Raw genomic sequence first — 15,932 nt, 5'->3', positions numbered from 1 at the left:
CAGACTTTGTATTTTTGGGTGAACTACCCCCTCTAAAAAACAGCACGATTAAGATTAGTACTAAATGCAGCATTTAAAATGAATTGATATATTGTTATCACGACAGCTAGTGTGTGCTCTGCGAAAGTGAGTGGCAGCAGTGAAACTGGTCTGAGATCAGTGCTGTGACATCCAGAAGATGTCGGTGTCTGACTGCACTGGAACACACACAGAGAGCAAGAAGACATTGAGGTAAACAGTGATTGTCAATCTGTTGAGTTGAGTGTTTGAATGTCAGTCGTGTCGAGTTCAGGTTTGTCGGAGGTGAATGCGGTGCTTAGTTTTCTTTAACAAATGGGTGAATTATAGACTAATCCAGACACAATGCACAGTTGCTGATAGTTGACGTGTTTGAATGCATTCGATTCATTTATTGTATGATTTTTATAAATTACACAAATATATGTCTTACAAGTGCACATGGCTTTATTTTGATCTTAGCCCGTTGATTGTTATAAGGATGCGTGGATGCTGCGCTGCACAAACAAAATGTACTAGTGCATCATTCGGGCTCTCGCAGTATATATTTATGTACAATTTTAACAGTATGAATGCATTTGAAGAACATAGTAAGGTTTAGTATGTGGTGTAATGCGTGCACGTGAATAAAATAACAAAGAAACCCAAATACTAAAAATGAGTAGAAATGTGTTTGCACACCTTTATCTTCTCTCGTTTGGATGCACGACCTGGTATATAACAAGCACATTGTCCACATGACACGCATGCGCGCGATGTGCTATGTAATAATTTGCCACGAAACATATGTATTCGTATTTATATATCCGTTTATCAAGATGCACGCGCTGCGCATGTTATGATAGTAACCTTGACGTTTCGTAAAACACACGTGCTCGCCAAAGCCAATCAGGACCATAGAAGATGTGTTGGCGTTCACGCGGCTTTGCGCAGACCGATCGGCGAATGACATTTAGGTATCGCGAGAACAACTCGAAGGGGCGCCTTTTAATGCGCTCTCGCGGTACTCTGACGTCATACACCGAACAAACTGCGTGGCGTGAGTCTGCCCATGTGTGACGTAACCAATCATATTGAGCCCATTTCGTTTCCGGTTTGAAGAAATTCTGTGTGAGAACAGAACGCACGCGCTCGCGGCGTGTACCGGGAGGGGACAGATTTATATTTTAATAAAGACAAGCAGATTGTGTAAAAATGCCGACAGTACGGTAAGACTTAATCCATGCACGAGTCATTGGTTTTCCGGTTTTGTGTTTCTGTATTATGCAACTTTGTGCAATTTCTTCTTTGAATTATACTTTTTAACAAAAAAATTCACAGTATTCCACTGGTGCTTTCAAAATCCCCCGAAACAGTTTCATTTTATTATTGATGTTTTCTAGGATTTAATACTTTAGTTGTATGAGTGTTGGTGGTGTGCATAATTCTGTACTGTGTGCACGTGTTTGTTTCTTATGAATGTGTGTGTGTGTGTGTGTGTGTGTGTGTGTGTGTGTGTGTGTGTGTGTGTGTGTGTGTGTGTGTGTGTGTGTGTGTGTGTGTGTGTGTGTGTGTGTGTGTGTGTCCTAAAAGAGTTTAGTCAGCAGTAAAACATGTGTCCAGTGGGCTCCATTTAAATCCCTTTAGTAATATAACAAAATCTATTAAAACGGAGCTGAATCACAGTGTCTTGTGGACTTTTCATAATGTCATTTTGTTTTGTTTGCTATTCTAAAAAAAATGTAATGCAGTCAACAATGTGTGTCTGCTTTGGTTAAAATGGACATTTTTTAAAGTTAATTTTGCATTAAGTGAAGTGCACTTGTAGAACGTTGTGTTTCTTGGTTGTTTACGGGCTTTAGAACCAACAACCTTTGGCAATATCGCTGTATATAAATGAGCTGAAGTTCTGGGGTGTTTGACCCACCTCACATTCCAAGGGTTCATGTCTCAAAGGAGGAGTGATGGAGGCCTGATCATGTGACCTCCACCTGTCAGTGTCACAGAAAGGATATTAAAGGAACAGTTCACTCAAACACATCAACGGTTTTTTCTGAACGTGTGCCTTTCGTCCTCCTCTTTCATTCCAATGATATTTTGTGTTGTTGAACGATTTAAACATATGTGTGGTTCTTGTCTTTTGTGTCTGCAGTCAGAATGCTCTCTTCGGGATGGGGAACCCGCTGTTGGATATCTCTGCAGTGGTGGATAAGGATTTTCTTGATAAGTGAGTAGTTTTCTGCAGCAGGCGACTGATGTTGCATGTCATTTAAAGGTCATTTAAAGGTCACGTGCTCCAGCTGTGCAGTGCCGTGTGTTTTTATGGCAGCTCTTAAAAGTATACGCTTCCCTGAGCGTAAAACCACAGCTGAAATATGTCATTGAACTCTGTTAGTGTGTTTGCTTTGTAGACGGCTCATTGAGTTTCTGTGTGTGTCTGTTTACACAGGTATGCCTTAAAGCCCAATGATCAGATTCTGGCAGAGGACAAACACAAAGCTCTGTAAGTGACATCATCGGTATGACATCTGACTTAAAGGTTTTATAGGTAACTATATGCAGTGAAAACATTTGACAAATAACTTTTAAAAAAATCTTACTCTATTTCTGAATTTTAATCAGAGAATCCAAAATTCTGATTAATTCAAAATGATTTCTTACCTTTGTTTTTCATGGTTTCAATGCAGCTTTACAGAAAATACATTGTAGCGCAAACAGTAGAGACAGACGACGTTTTATCAAAGCTAAATTAAATAATAACAGGAGTATCATACGGGTATAACAGCAAATTTATTTAAGTTTTTTGTAAGGGGAAAAGTGCTGTTAAAATACACATTTCAGATATGCATAATGATTTATATGAACGATCACAAATTTTCGCGCACAACGTTTTGAGATAAATAATTAAGTAATGATTTTGACCATTACACACTATCTGATAATGAATCATACACACGCTGTTACAGAAGTAGTTCACCTTCAAAATGAAAATCTGTCATCATTTACTCACCCTCTTGTCATTTCTTGACTTTCTTTCTTCTGCAGAACACAAAAGAAGATATTTTGACAAATGTTGTTAACAGCCCCCCATTCGCTTGCATTGGTTTTGTGACCATACAATAGAAGTGAATGAGGGGCTGTGCTGTTCTGTTACCAACATTTTTCAAAATATCTTCTTTTGTGTTCTGCGGAAGAAAGAAACTCATACAGGTTTGAAATGACAAAAGGGCATGTAAATGATGACATTTTCATTTTGAAGGTGAACTACTCCTTTAAAATATTATTCCGAATGAATAAGTTGTTTGGCACTTTGGCTTGTGTTTGTAGTTTTAGAGTCAGTACCACACCTGATCTGCAGGGGGCAGCAGCTCTCAATAATTCTCTAAATCACAGGTGGATCAATAACTACTGGGAATCAAACTGTGAACTTCAACCACCTTGATCTGACACTGATCATAAAATATTGTGCTGTTTTCAAATTAAATATAAGTAAGACTCATTTGTGTGTGTGTGTGTACTTGTGTACACGCTGCAGGTTCGAAGAGATTGCGAAAAAGAGTAAAGTTGAGTATCACGCCGGAGGATCCACACAGAACTCTGTTAAAATTGCTCAGGTAGGTCTCTTTCACACATACACATGATGAAGAACAGTGATCGCTCGTGTTTACGGTTTGTCTTTCCTGAACATTATAAGCATTCGTTCATCAATATAGAGTTCTGAGCCATGAACCAACCCAGTCATCTCTGAATAGAAAAATAATTGTTTGAAAAACAAAGTAGAAAAATTCTTTTAAGGTCAATAAAGATCACTGGATTAGTTTAAGGTTTAAGTGGATCTCGGAGTAAAGGTGGTAATGGTGTCGATGTCTCGACTCTCAGTGGATGATCCAGGAGCCTCATCAGGTGGCCACGTTCTTCGGCTGTATCGGTACAGATCACTTCGGGGAGATTCTCAAGCAGAAAGCGGCTGAAGCTCATGTGGATGCTCATTATTATGAACAGAGCGCAGAACCCACTGGAACATGTGCGGCCTGCATCACTGGAGACAACCGGTGAGAAACACGCGTGGGATCCCATGTTTAGCGGTGTGGCTTTTTACTTCTGACTCGGTCAGTAAACTTTTATCTGTGTGTGTTTAGATCTCTGATCGCAAACCTGGCGGCAGCAAACTGTTACAATAAAGAGAAACATCTTGATGTTGAGAGAAACTGGAGTCTGGTGGAGAAAGCTCAAGTTTACTACATCGCTGTAAGTGCATGAGATGAGCTCTCTCTGAACCGCAGCTTTGTTTTTGCACAAAAGTTTGATCCTATGTGTTATACTGTCTTCATATAACATGCACACTCAAAAATAAAAAAAATTCATTTCACTCTTTATGAAGGACTCTTAATTTGACACTGAGCAAAATAAGAGTCCTTCTTTAGCAATATAATCTTATTTAAGTAAATATTTTATGTTAAAGGCTGTCATCATGCCTCAGTTAATACAAAAACTATTATTTCACTATAAAAATGACACAGATATGTACTTAAAAAAATTATGGTCACAATATTACACAAAATATATTTAAGTACTTCAAAGCTTATTTTTAACGTAAAATTCCATGAAAAATCAAGTGAAAGTACCTAATTTATTTAAGCACGTCACATGATAAACTTTAAATAATCAAGAAGAAATACTAATTGGAGCACTGGAGTTAACTTGTTTTTTTTGTTAACTTCAGTTTAACATTTATTATTGTTTACAACATATATCTTTCATTTGATGGTAAAGCCCATAAAATAGCACTTTTTCACAAAAATGACTCTCCTAATGCTGTCGCGTGCAAAGCATGCTGGGAACTCTAATTCATTGCTCAGTTAGTGAAATTAACTTAATAATTTAATGTAGTCCCACCACAAAATAATGAAGTAAAGATCCTTTACACAAGTTTAAGTGGGTTGAACATGAGAAAATCAAGTTGAATTCATTCAGTAATTTGTGCATTTAGAATTCCAAGATTTTTCTGTACTTTTAACTTAAATTTTGGTTAAAGAAAACAAGAACACATTTGTATTAAGTAAAGTTTACCCAATTAATTTAATGAAATCCACTACGACCCAGAATCATTTTTTACAGGCCACTTTTTCTTAGAAAACCTCCAGCACAGTTTTGTTGTTTCTGATATTATGCTGGTGTCCGTCCCGCAGGGCTTCTTTCTGACCGTGTCTCCTGAATCCATTCTTAAAGTGTCCAAACACGCGTCTGATAGCAACAAGATCTTCGGGCTGAACCTCTCTGCACCCTTCATCAGTCAGTTCTTTAAAGAGCCGCTGATGAAAGTAATGCCGTACGTGGACATCATCTTTGGGAATGAAACGGTGAGTCTGCACTGAATGACACGTGACGCGTCTGATGTTGAATGATCTGTAGCTGTTGTAAGATCATACGTGTGGTGTTTTGCAGGAGGCGGCTACATTTGCAAAGGAGCAAGGCTTTGAGGTGAGTAAACATGGCTAACGTAAAAAGAAATGCATTTTCTCAGTCATCAATAGTTTTCTAAACCGACTGTAAATTCCCTCTCATGTGTGATGTTCTCTCCATCCATGTCTCCCGCAGACAGATGATATCGCAGAGATCGCTCGGAAGGTTCAGTGTCTGCCCAAAGTGAATAAGAACAGGCAGAGGATTGTGGTCTTTACTCAGGGCAGAGAAGACACTGTGGCCACTGTGGGTATGTGTTTTTTAATTGTAATGTTTTCTTAACTTTAAGTCGGTACCTTTAATGTCTGTGTTTTCTCACGGATGTGAACACAACACTGTAATATATCGTACAGCTGTGCATGAGAATCAATAATCATCTTCAGACATGCAGTTTTTTGTTTTGTCTCATTCCGTGAACATTATGTACACTGAAAAAAAGAACTGGTAGAATTTACTAAATAAAATCCTTATAACATTTTTGAAGTAAAATTTGCTGCTATAATTCAAGTACAACTTACTAACCAGAATAAAGTAAATTCTACTTATTAAATATGTTTAGTTTTTGTTAAAATATCAAGTAAATGTTTAAAAGTAAATGTTTAAAAAAATGATGCTGAACAAAAACACGGATCACTTACTTTCATATTGAAATATCATTTTTGGTAACACTTTACAATAAGGTGCTATTAGTTAACATTAGTAAATGCATTAGCCAACATTAGCTAACAATGAACAATTTAATTTGTCATCATTTATTAATCCTTGTCAATGTTAGTTCATGTCAATACAGTTATTCATGTGAGTTCATTGTGCATTAACTAATGTTAACATTGACAACGTTTTATTTTAATAATGTATTAGTAAATGCTGAAATTAACATGAATTAATATTAATAAATGCTTTAGAAGTATTCTTCCTTGTTAGTTTATGTTAGCTCATGCATAAACTAATTGCTAACAAATAGCATCTTATTGTAAAGTGTTACCTAATTTTTATTTTACAACATAGATTGTCAAGTAAGTAGAGACTGGTGGTCTCTGTACTGGCATTAGCACAGTTACTGCTCAATATTAAAAAAAAAAAACCAAACTTAAAAATAATAGCAAAACTCTCCTAAATCTCAAAGATAAATCAACAAAAAACACGAACAAGTCGTTCTTTTTACTGAAAAAACATTTAATCTCCTAATGCAGTTAGAAACAAAGCATGCTGGGAACTACAGATCAACTGCCAAGGTAGTTATATCACCAAAAATTATTTATGTAGTCTCAACACAAAATAAATAAGTAAACTTAATTTGACCAATTTAAATGGGTTTACCATAATAACATTGAATTAGATTTACTTAATAATTTGTTCAATTAAAATTACTCAAACAAAATAATTAAAATCTTAACAACCAAAATTAGTAGATTTTTTTTTCCAAGAATTTTTCGTTATTTCAACTCGATTTTGGAACATAATTATATAAAGTATATTTTAATAATTTCTTTTCATAAAATCTACTAAGGCACAGGGGCGGACTGGCCATCTGGGGTACCGGGCGTTTTCCGGTGGGCCGCTAACGTATGGGGCCGGAAGGAGGCTGTGGCCGCTAACGTATGGGGCCGCTAGCGTTGGCCGCTTAGACGGATGTATTGTAAATGCGAATGCACGCTACGCGAATGCAAAAGACACCTAAGCAACCCCCCCCGTCGACAGATTCAGTGGAGGGCCGATGCGGGACAAAAAATGCCAGGGCCGATTTTTCTTCCCAGTCCTGCACTGCTAAGGCACATAATCTTGTTTCAGTGTATGTGTTAACAAGAGGTTTAATGTGTTTAACTTTGTTGTTTCAGGTGATCGAGTGAAAATGTTTCCTGTTTTAGACATTGACCAGAATGATATTGTCGATACTAACGGTGCCGGTGACGCGTTTGTTGGAGGTAAAATGATTCTTGTGTGTGAAAGTGCTCTGCTTCTGTTGATATAATAATAATAATAAATCCGATTGAGATTAAGTTTTAGTGTTGTATTTTCGATTTAAAAAAGGTTTTCTGTCTGAGTTGGTTCAGGAGAAGTCTCTGGAGGATTGTATCCGGGCAGGACACTACGCCGCCCATGTCATCATCCGGCAAGCTGGCTGCACCTTTCCAGAGAAACCCGATTTCCACTAACTCCAATCCTCCATCGTTCCATCTCATTCTTTCGGATATTCCAGCAACACAATCTGCAGTCTCTGCACTTGTTTACAGATGTTTATTGTTAAACGGGCATTTATCAGGATTACCGCAAACACTCCAGTGAGGTCATGTGAAAAAAATAAAACCAGCGTTGTCTTTTAAACTACATTTTATTTCTTCATATATATAATCTATTAAAGATCCATTGTGTCCTTTAAAAGTGCATTTATATTTCTCAAAAGTGATAGATATTGAATTAACTTAACAGGATTATTTAATGGATTTTTGTCTTTCAGGTCTATGTTGTTTTGAAAAGCCAAATCGTATCTTAAACGCACAATGTTTAAATTCGCAGAAGCTGTTTCAGATGTGGAGATTTCTCCACGCGTCTCTGGAATGTAACGGTTCGACTGACTGATCTTTACTTTAATAAAAAGATTTTAGTTGTTCCAAGGTACTTTATCTCTGTCTTAAAGTTATTATGTACACATGCAGATGCATATATTGCCTTGATTTGCTATAGATTTTCCTCTGATGTTAAACCAGCGGTGATAAATTATTTTTAAGGTTTATTAGGTTTTATTGTCTTTGCAGCATGAATACGTTTTCACAAGACTTTTCAATATGTTGAGTAAATAATATAATGACAATGTCCTGTTTACTCCACAGTATACTTCAGTAGTATACATTATAATGATAATCTTTACACAAGAGTATGTTATGATGTGTTTAAGTCAACATGAAACTGAATTTCTGAAGTAAACTGGCTAAGAAACATTCAGATTCTTTCCATGGAGATTTGATTGGTTAGTGAGCAGCAGTGGTTTCTAAATGAGGGCTTTGAGACATCAGATAAAGGTGTTGCCGAAGACTCCTCAAAGAAATCTCGAGATTCCAGCATAAAGTTTTGGAAGAGCCTAGTGTAGAATAATGATGGTTTAATTATTTCTTGACGTGTCGAGTTTGTTGGGGTTGTGTGTTTTGAGCTCTTCTCTGTTCCAGCAGTGAGATGTCCAGTTCTCGCAGCTGTTTCAGGAAGCCCCAGTTAGGAATGATGCGTCTGCGGCGTTTGACGTGATCAATGGCGTCTACCACCGTCATGTTCTCATGGATCATCAGGTAAGCCAGAAAAAGTGTAGCAGAGCGACTGCGACCCATCACACAATGAATGAGCATCTTATCTAGAGAAATAAAAGGACAAAATGACTGTGTGTGTGTCAGCGGTAAAGGGCACATTCAGATTTTCAATTTCCTATTTTCAATTAGCCTATTCAAGTCTGAATTTAAATGAAATTTGCCACGCCCACAGGATGTTGAATAGAATTTGGTTTAAATTGACAGGAAGTATTTATTGAATCCATTTACTTTAAAACATTGATTAAATGATTCAATTTATGATTGAAATTGATGAAATTTTACATGGACTCAGAGGAATTTTATGAGTGAAAAGTCTATCCATTTATTCACCGATTATAGTATGTTATTAAACCAAACATTTGCCAAACTGACATTTTTATGTTGCCTTTTTATTTTTACTGTTTCACAACCATCAAATTGTATATTTATTTATTAAGTTAATATTAGAGCCTTACATGTTGAATAAAAGTTTGTTTACATAATATATTTTGTATATATATAATATATAATACGGTGTACCTAAAAACACACACACACATACACATATTTAAGAAAATTAAATATAAAAAATAAAAAACATTTACATATCATTTAAATGAATGGTAAATAAATACATGTAAATATTTCCTTAATATGTATACATGCATGTGTACCTGTATGTGTTTATAAATAGAATACAAAATTAATATGCACAGTAAACGGACATATTAAACACAATCTTTTATTCTGGATGCGATAAATCGCGATTAAACCTTTGACAGCCATAGTTAATATATAATAAAAATTATAGATGAAATATGATTCATTATTAGTGTAATCTAATGTTTATGGAATAAAATATGTCTGAAAAACATGTTGAGGTAATTCATACTGAAATGTAATACGTACATTATGTAAGGGATAATCCACGGCTAGCCGTGCGATAAAGGATTTTAATGCACGACGTGGAGGCCAAGAACCACCCGACGTGTTTTAATGCACACCTTCCAGCCAATCAGAATCGAGTATTCAAACAGACCATGGTAGAAAGTAGTATAATTTATTTGAATTGCATTCAACTTTAATTTCAGTTTTTCAATGTAAATGAAATCCAGCTGGAATGGTCAATCTCAGTCTTACTCTGAGGGTTCACGAGCGTCTGATGGATATATTCTGCTGTGGTGTAGAAGTACTGGCTGAGGTTGAAGGTAGTGGTGTCTTCGGCTGTAATACCGTAGTAATCCACATTCATATCTTTGTAGTATTCTGGCCCTGTCTCCACGCTGTTCCACTCGCCCTCCGCAGCGTTCAGTATGTGTGTGATGTCCAGACTCTTCAGCTTGTGTCGGTCTCTTGCTGTTTCTCTGCATGAAAACACCACAGCTTAAACGCTCTGTGAGCAAAGAGGATTTCAAGTGCCTGTGCCTCACTTCGCTCTCGTGGTCTAATCTCCCCAATTATGATTTTATTTGTGTTGTTTCTCTACATTATGTTCTTGAACTTACTCATTTCCTATGTAAACGTTGGGCCAGACCTCATTGACGTGTGTGTAGGCCACGCTGCCGTGTGTGAGATGTTTCTCAAGCTCGTAGCCGTTCGGAGTGAAATATTCCTCTTCGGAAGCTTCAGTCTTCCCTTGAGACGTCATCTTCAACCAGCTTGAGTACAGAAGGATTAATTGAACAGCTCGATGATGTTGTTTGTGTTTTATTATTGCTGTCAGACTCGTAAGCTGTCTCCTGAAGTCTTTGTTTTGAACTCAAGTCGACTGCTTTGGTCTGACTGTGGGCCGGAGGTGGGTGTTAAATTCTGGGTTATTTATAGAGTCATACACACTTTCATTACAGAAGTCTGAACCCCAGCACGCGCGCACACTTCTCAGCATCAGAATGATCAAACGGGTGTATTAGTTAAGACCGGACCAAACTAAACCTGAATGAACTGAGAACTAAATCCATCTAAAAGTGACTGCACACACAGTAGGAATGAACCACAGCAGTAGATTTTCTGTCACTAGATTTGATTTGTAACACATGCATGTTTAATATATTATTTCTTATACACCATGTAATTCATTATAATCTTTAATATATAATACATTGTGTTACAGCGACGTATCCATCTGTCTGTTTCTCTGCAGGGCGAGGGTGGAGTCCAGCTGACGGAGCTGCTGAAGAAATCCAGCGTTGGGTAAAATGTTTCGACATCCGGAAACGATGTTTATGGCTTCAGACAGAGTAAGTCTTTGATGAATCATCAGATACGCCAACACCAGAGCTGCTGATCGACTCACGCCCCGAGCGCAATGAACCAGAACCTTTCCATCTGAAACGCAAACATCGCCACATTCACACGCATCACAATTCTCAAAAGCGAGAATTCTTTCTTCTCCTTCATGTCATGTCAAACCTGTGTGAGTCTCTTTCTTCTGCAGAACGCAAAAGAAGATATTTCGAAGAATGTTGATAACCAAACAACATTGAACCCCATTGACTTCCAATGTTTGAACAAAAAAGAGACATTTCCCAGAATATCTTCTTTTGTGTTCCATTGTAAAAGAGAGTCACATACGTGCGTAGTGTCTTACGTGGCTGGTTTAAAGCATCATGAATAAAAGTGGCCGTAGGGTAGAAAAATGGCGTCATATCAAAGTGTCTGCTGTCTGACGCCTCCACGCCGTAGTACTGTACGTTTGTGTTTGAATAGAAGTCTGCTCCGGTGTCGATGTGATGTGGTCCATGTGCAGCGTTGATGATGTGAGAGATCCCGAGACTCTGCAGCAGCGTCTTCTCTCTCGCCGTTGCCCTGATGAGAGGTCATTCTCACTCTTTATTCTTGCCATGATAGCGTAATTCAGTGTGTGTGTGTGTGTATACTGTATTTGAGACGCTCTCACGTCATTTAAAAAAACGTTTTCTTTTGGTGTCAAAGTGGCAGTGGACACATATTCCATGTTAGAGTTGATCTGTGTCATACGTACGCGTCACTGATGTAGATGTTGGGCCAGACCTCATTACAGGCCCCTGAGGGTCGCCGGTTCTTTAACAGCAGGGTCAGAAGGTCACACACTGGTGGAGTCTCATATCCAACATCCTGTTTCTCAACTTCCTGTGTGCTCATTCTTAAAGGCGCCACATCATGAGAAATCTACATACGGAACAGTTTTAACCAAATCGAGCTTAAGAAAAGCTGAGAACTTACGTTGTGTTTTTCTCCTGTCAGGTCACCTGGTGTACAGCTGTGTGTATGTGCGTAATGTAATTGTGCGGTAGAGTAAGTCATACGGTGTCACTATTTTGGTCTGTTGGTAAATATAGACGAGAGCGAGAGAGAGAGAGTTGAGTTTTGTAACTCCAACTCTGATAAGACTTTACAGTAAGATCTCATTTGTGACCCTTGGACAACCAAACCAGTCTTAAGGGTCCATTTTTTAAATTAAGATCTATACATCATCTGAAAGCTGAATAAATAAGCTTTACAATGATGTGTGGTTTGTTACGATCGGACAATATTTGGTACGAGATACAACTATTTAAAACTCTGGAATCTGAGGGTGCACAAAAAATCGAAATATTGAGAAAATGGCCTTTGAAGTTAATCAGAGGCGCTGTAGGAGGCCATTGCTAAGAAGAAACAGGTTTGTTTGAACGCTCTCTCTCTATGGGTTTACAGATGTAATGACATGGTGGAGAGGAGTTGAACCCGAAAGCTGAACTTCTAAGCTTTACACAGATACCAAACTTGAGCGGGTCATTCCTAAAGAGCGACAGCAGCGAGTGAAGTTTGCAGGGGTGTGTCCGGCCATCTTTGTTAGTGATTTTGCTGAATCCACTCGCAAAAATAACGTTTTGATATATTTACGGTAGGGAATTTACTAATTATCTTCATGGAACATGATCTTTACTTAATATCCTAATCATTTTTAGCATAAAATAAAAATGGATCATTTGGACCCGTACAATGTTCTGTTGGCTTTTGCCACAAATATTTTGGTTTTGTGGTCGTAATTATTAACAGTAGTAAATCCAACTGACAATGAACAACATTGTTTTTCAATATTTATTAATATCGTCACGCTGTTCAATTTTGTGTGCATTAGTGCAGACGTTTGTACAGTAATTTAAGTATTAGTTTTGGATAGATTGAAACAAACCTCAGTTTAAAATGGACTCTATTTACCCCTGCAAAAACGGTTTCTAACTAATCTTTCAACAAAACTGTAAACCTGTTTGTCTAACACTCGATTCCTGCTGAAACAACAGCACTGTATAGAGGCACAATTATTTAAAAAACTTCATCAGATTTTAACAGCTTCTTTCACACAGAAAAATATAAAACACAAAAACAACTGAATGTGAGTGACAATAATGTGGATACACGTCTGTCTTGGCCTTCAAATTAAATCAACTGTTTTCAATCCGGTTCTTGACTTTAGTGTAGTGTGCAACATCTTATGTAAAGACTGACCCACCGACATTTCTCAAAATATCTTTAGTATTGATTTATTTATTGTTTTTTTGTATTTTTCATCTACAAATTACATTCCGTATGTGATTTAATCAGGTGCATTTAAAGCTGTATGTATTTTGTCAAAAAGGTTTTTACTGTCTTTTATGATATCTACGCTATTTCTAAGTAATTCTAAATGTGTGATGCTCAGACAGCAGAGCTCCGGCCGAGGAGGTTCTGGTCCAGTTCTCGGAGTTGTTCCATGAATCCAGAGTTTGGACAGATGTTTCTGTGTTCAGCGACTGCTTTGATGGCTTCCACCAGCGTCATGTCTTCATGAACCATCAGATACGCTAATACAAGAGTTGAAGAGCGACTCAAACCCATCGCACAGTGCACGAGCACCTTACCTGTACAGGTGAAAACAATATGAACATCTTACCGTTCAGATTGAACAAACTGTGTGTTTTCTCTCCTCACCTCCGGGGGTGCTCACGGCACTCTTGATAAACTTTGCAGCCGAGTAGAAGAACGGACTGAGGTCAAAAGAGGGCATGTCAAACGCCTCCACCCCGTGATATGTGATGTTGGTGTCTCTGTAATAACTGACCCCTGTGTTTACACTAAACTTCCCGTGAGCTGCGTTCAACACGTGTGTGATTTTAAGAGATTGTAGCAAATGTTTGTTCTTCGCTGCATACCTGAAAAACATCCAACAACACAAAAACACACAAGTTGTGTCTCAGATATTTCTCCTGAGAAACAGAGGAGAAATCTCACAAATGAGTTCGAGAAGAGATCATTGTTGAAGATATATATTATTGAAGATCTCAGTATCAACTCAAACATTTCTCATCAAATTGACTCAAATCCAGATGATTTGACCCTTTAAAATCTACATTCATTTACACCTCCAGACTCTCATCTGTTTCAACATTGACTCAGCAATCTGAATAATATTTTCCTCTGTGCTTCCGTTAGGTTCAGTCAATGTTTTACAGAGGATTTTCCTCACATGTCTCCGATGTAGATTCCCGGTCTGACCTCGTCCAGGTGACTGCTGCTTGCAGGTTTGATCCACAGTAACCTCTGAAGCTCAGATGCAGGAGGGGTCTCATATCTGACCTCAGTACGGCCCAGAAAACTGCTGCTCCGGCGCATTTCTGACTCCACCTGTACACTGCTCACCTGTCGGATCAGAGCGTCACTGAGGTTGAGTAATGACTACGTTGTGTATATATCGCAGTAGATCAACATTTTAATGACAGTTTTTATGGATAGAAATGATGTTAGTTATCTTGAGAATATTATTTTGTTCTTGAAGAAAGTTTCCACCAGTCTTTTGTAATGGTCTTATCAATGCATGCAACGTTCATTGGTGATGTCATCTTTCAGGAAGTGACATCATTTTTGGTGCGTATATATTATTGACTAATTGAAACCTTAGAATTGTGCTGTGTGTCCTGTTTCTAAAGATGGTTAAAATGATCATTTGAGCTAACATCAGTTGTATTTTCCACCCTTATTATATTAGAATTAGCCAAGTGTCTTGAGTTTGACCAATTCATAATCCTACAACACCTTTATATTCTGTTATAGAAGTGATTCCTTAAACAAAGTTTTAATGTTTTGTTTTGAAGTTACATTGAAGTAAGTTGATGATGTTCAACAGTTTCAAAATGTCAAAATAAACGCGTTACCGCGCATGCGCGCGTTCGTGGACTGCCCTTATCTTCCGGTACACAATCACAAATAATAGAGTGGCTGAAGATTATTTCTGATAACAAGCAAAAGAAACTAAGAAGAACCGAAACTTTTCTCTCCAATATTTTGAATTTAAACTGCGATTATGCGATACCAAGCTGAAACGCTAGATGTCGATGTAGCACACGGTTTCTTTAAATGCGACCAAACTACAGGACCCGTTCCACAAATTGTTTATTTAATAGAACGAACACACAACAAAATTCAACAAATAAATTTTATTTAATAAATAATAAAATAAATAAAAATTATTTATTTCAATTATTATACAATAAAAGAATATAAATCAATATTAATCTATCAATAAAATAAATTACATAGTTATTTTATGGTTATATAAATAGTTATATTAATAGTTAGTTATTGCACATTGCAAATGTGTTTTTAACCCACACCGATGCAAGTTATTAATACATATATGCAGCAAACGTTATACTTTGAAACTTTTATTAATGAAGTATATAAACTTCATCAATACACAGTTACTAATCTATATAAATCAATCTAAACACAAACACAATGAAAGAAACTTCAGCGAACAGACTCACGATGTGTTGAGAAACAGATCACCAGCGTTTGTGTGTGGCTTTCGGACACTGAACTGACGACTTTATCTTTTTTAAAATATAATTCACCGATATTACTGTAGAGACTGTTACCCGTCTTATAGGAGAAGACGATGAGAAGATAATGTCTGTAATTTTACAGTGATTATAACTGATAACCTTTTTTTCTAAGGTGTTGAAGCTCTTAACTGTGTCTGAGTCACGGCGTCTTAAATTAGATGACCTCATTCCCACAAGACCATGATAAAAATACATCACCTCATTTTACTCTTCATATGCTCCTCAGCGAGAGAATTGACGTCTATACACTTTACTCGGTTATATTAATACACTTATTTAATCTGTTTTGTATTATTATTTTGCATGCTTTCCAGGCTTCATTTAATAAGTTAATAACAATAACATGTCACATTCT

General features: G+C 37.2%; 3 protein-coding genes across 4 annotated transcripts; 1 reads left to right on the top strand and 2 right to left on the bottom strand.

Annotated features, from left to right (window-relative positions):
• Window positions 1-108: 108 nt before the first annotated feature.
• On the top strand, window positions 109-8,038 carry adkb (adenosine kinase b). 2 transcript variants are annotated; one of them, XM_057357844.1, is made up of 11 exons: window positions 109-231; window positions 2,150-2,224; window positions 2,447-2,500; window positions 3,533-3,611; window positions 3,877-4,049; window positions 4,137-4,245; window positions 5,187-5,357; window positions 5,443-5,478; window positions 5,596-5,710; window positions 7,299-7,385; window positions 7,492-8,038. In XM_057357844.1, the coding sequence occupies exons 1-11, from the start codon at window positions 179-181 to the stop codon at window positions 7,614-7,616; spliced, it is 1,077 nt and encodes a 358-aa protein (XP_057213827.1). In that variant the 5' UTR covers window positions 109-178; the 3' UTR covers window positions 7,617-8,038. The 2 variants fall into 2 exon arrangements, with proteins under 2 accessions (XP_057213827.1, XP_057213828.1); XM_057357845.1 differs by lacking the exon at window positions 109-231 and adding an exon at window positions 1,096-1,226.
• Window positions 8,039-8,146: 108 nt separating this feature from the next.
• Window positions 8,147-12,006, bottom strand: LOC130569512 (uncharacterized). The gene is made up of 7 exons (XM_057359210.1): window positions 11,719-12,006; window positions 11,326-11,543; window positions 10,847-11,063; window positions 10,575-10,612; window positions 10,244-10,496; window positions 9,879-10,102; window positions 8,147-8,803 (listed from the first exon to the last, which is right to left on the bottom strand). Exons 1-7 carry the CDS (start codon window positions 11,856-11,858, stop codon window positions 8,565-8,567), a joined length of 1,329 nt encoding a protein of 442 aa, XP_057215193.1. The 5' UTR covers window positions 11,859-12,006; the 3' UTR covers window positions 8,147-8,564.
• Window positions 12,007-12,708: 702 nt separating this feature from the next.
• Window positions 12,709-15,676, bottom strand: LOC130568797 (dual specificity protein phosphatase 13-like). Its single transcript, XM_057357847.1, has 4 exons — window positions 15,500-15,676; window positions 14,203-14,375; window positions 13,668-13,888; window positions 12,709-13,597 (listed from the first exon to the last, which is right to left on the bottom strand). The coding sequence occupies exons 2-4, from the start codon at window positions 14,346-14,348 to the stop codon at window positions 13,395-13,397; spliced, it is 570 nt and encodes a 189-aa protein (XP_057213830.1). The 5' UTR covers window positions 14,349-14,375; window positions 15,500-15,676; the 3' UTR covers window positions 12,709-13,394.
• Window positions 15,677-15,932: the final 256 nt, after the last annotated feature.

Source organism: Triplophysa rosa, linkage group LG18 (assembly GCF_024868665.1).
Source record: "Triplophysa rosa linkage group LG18, Trosa_1v2, whole genome shotgun sequence".
Classification (NCBI taxonomy): Eukaryota; Metazoa; Chordata; class Actinopteri; order Cypriniformes; family Nemacheilidae; genus Triplophysa; species Triplophysa rosa.
Note: the sequence above shows the minus strand (reverse complement) of the source record. Positions and strands in the feature narration are given on the sequence as shown.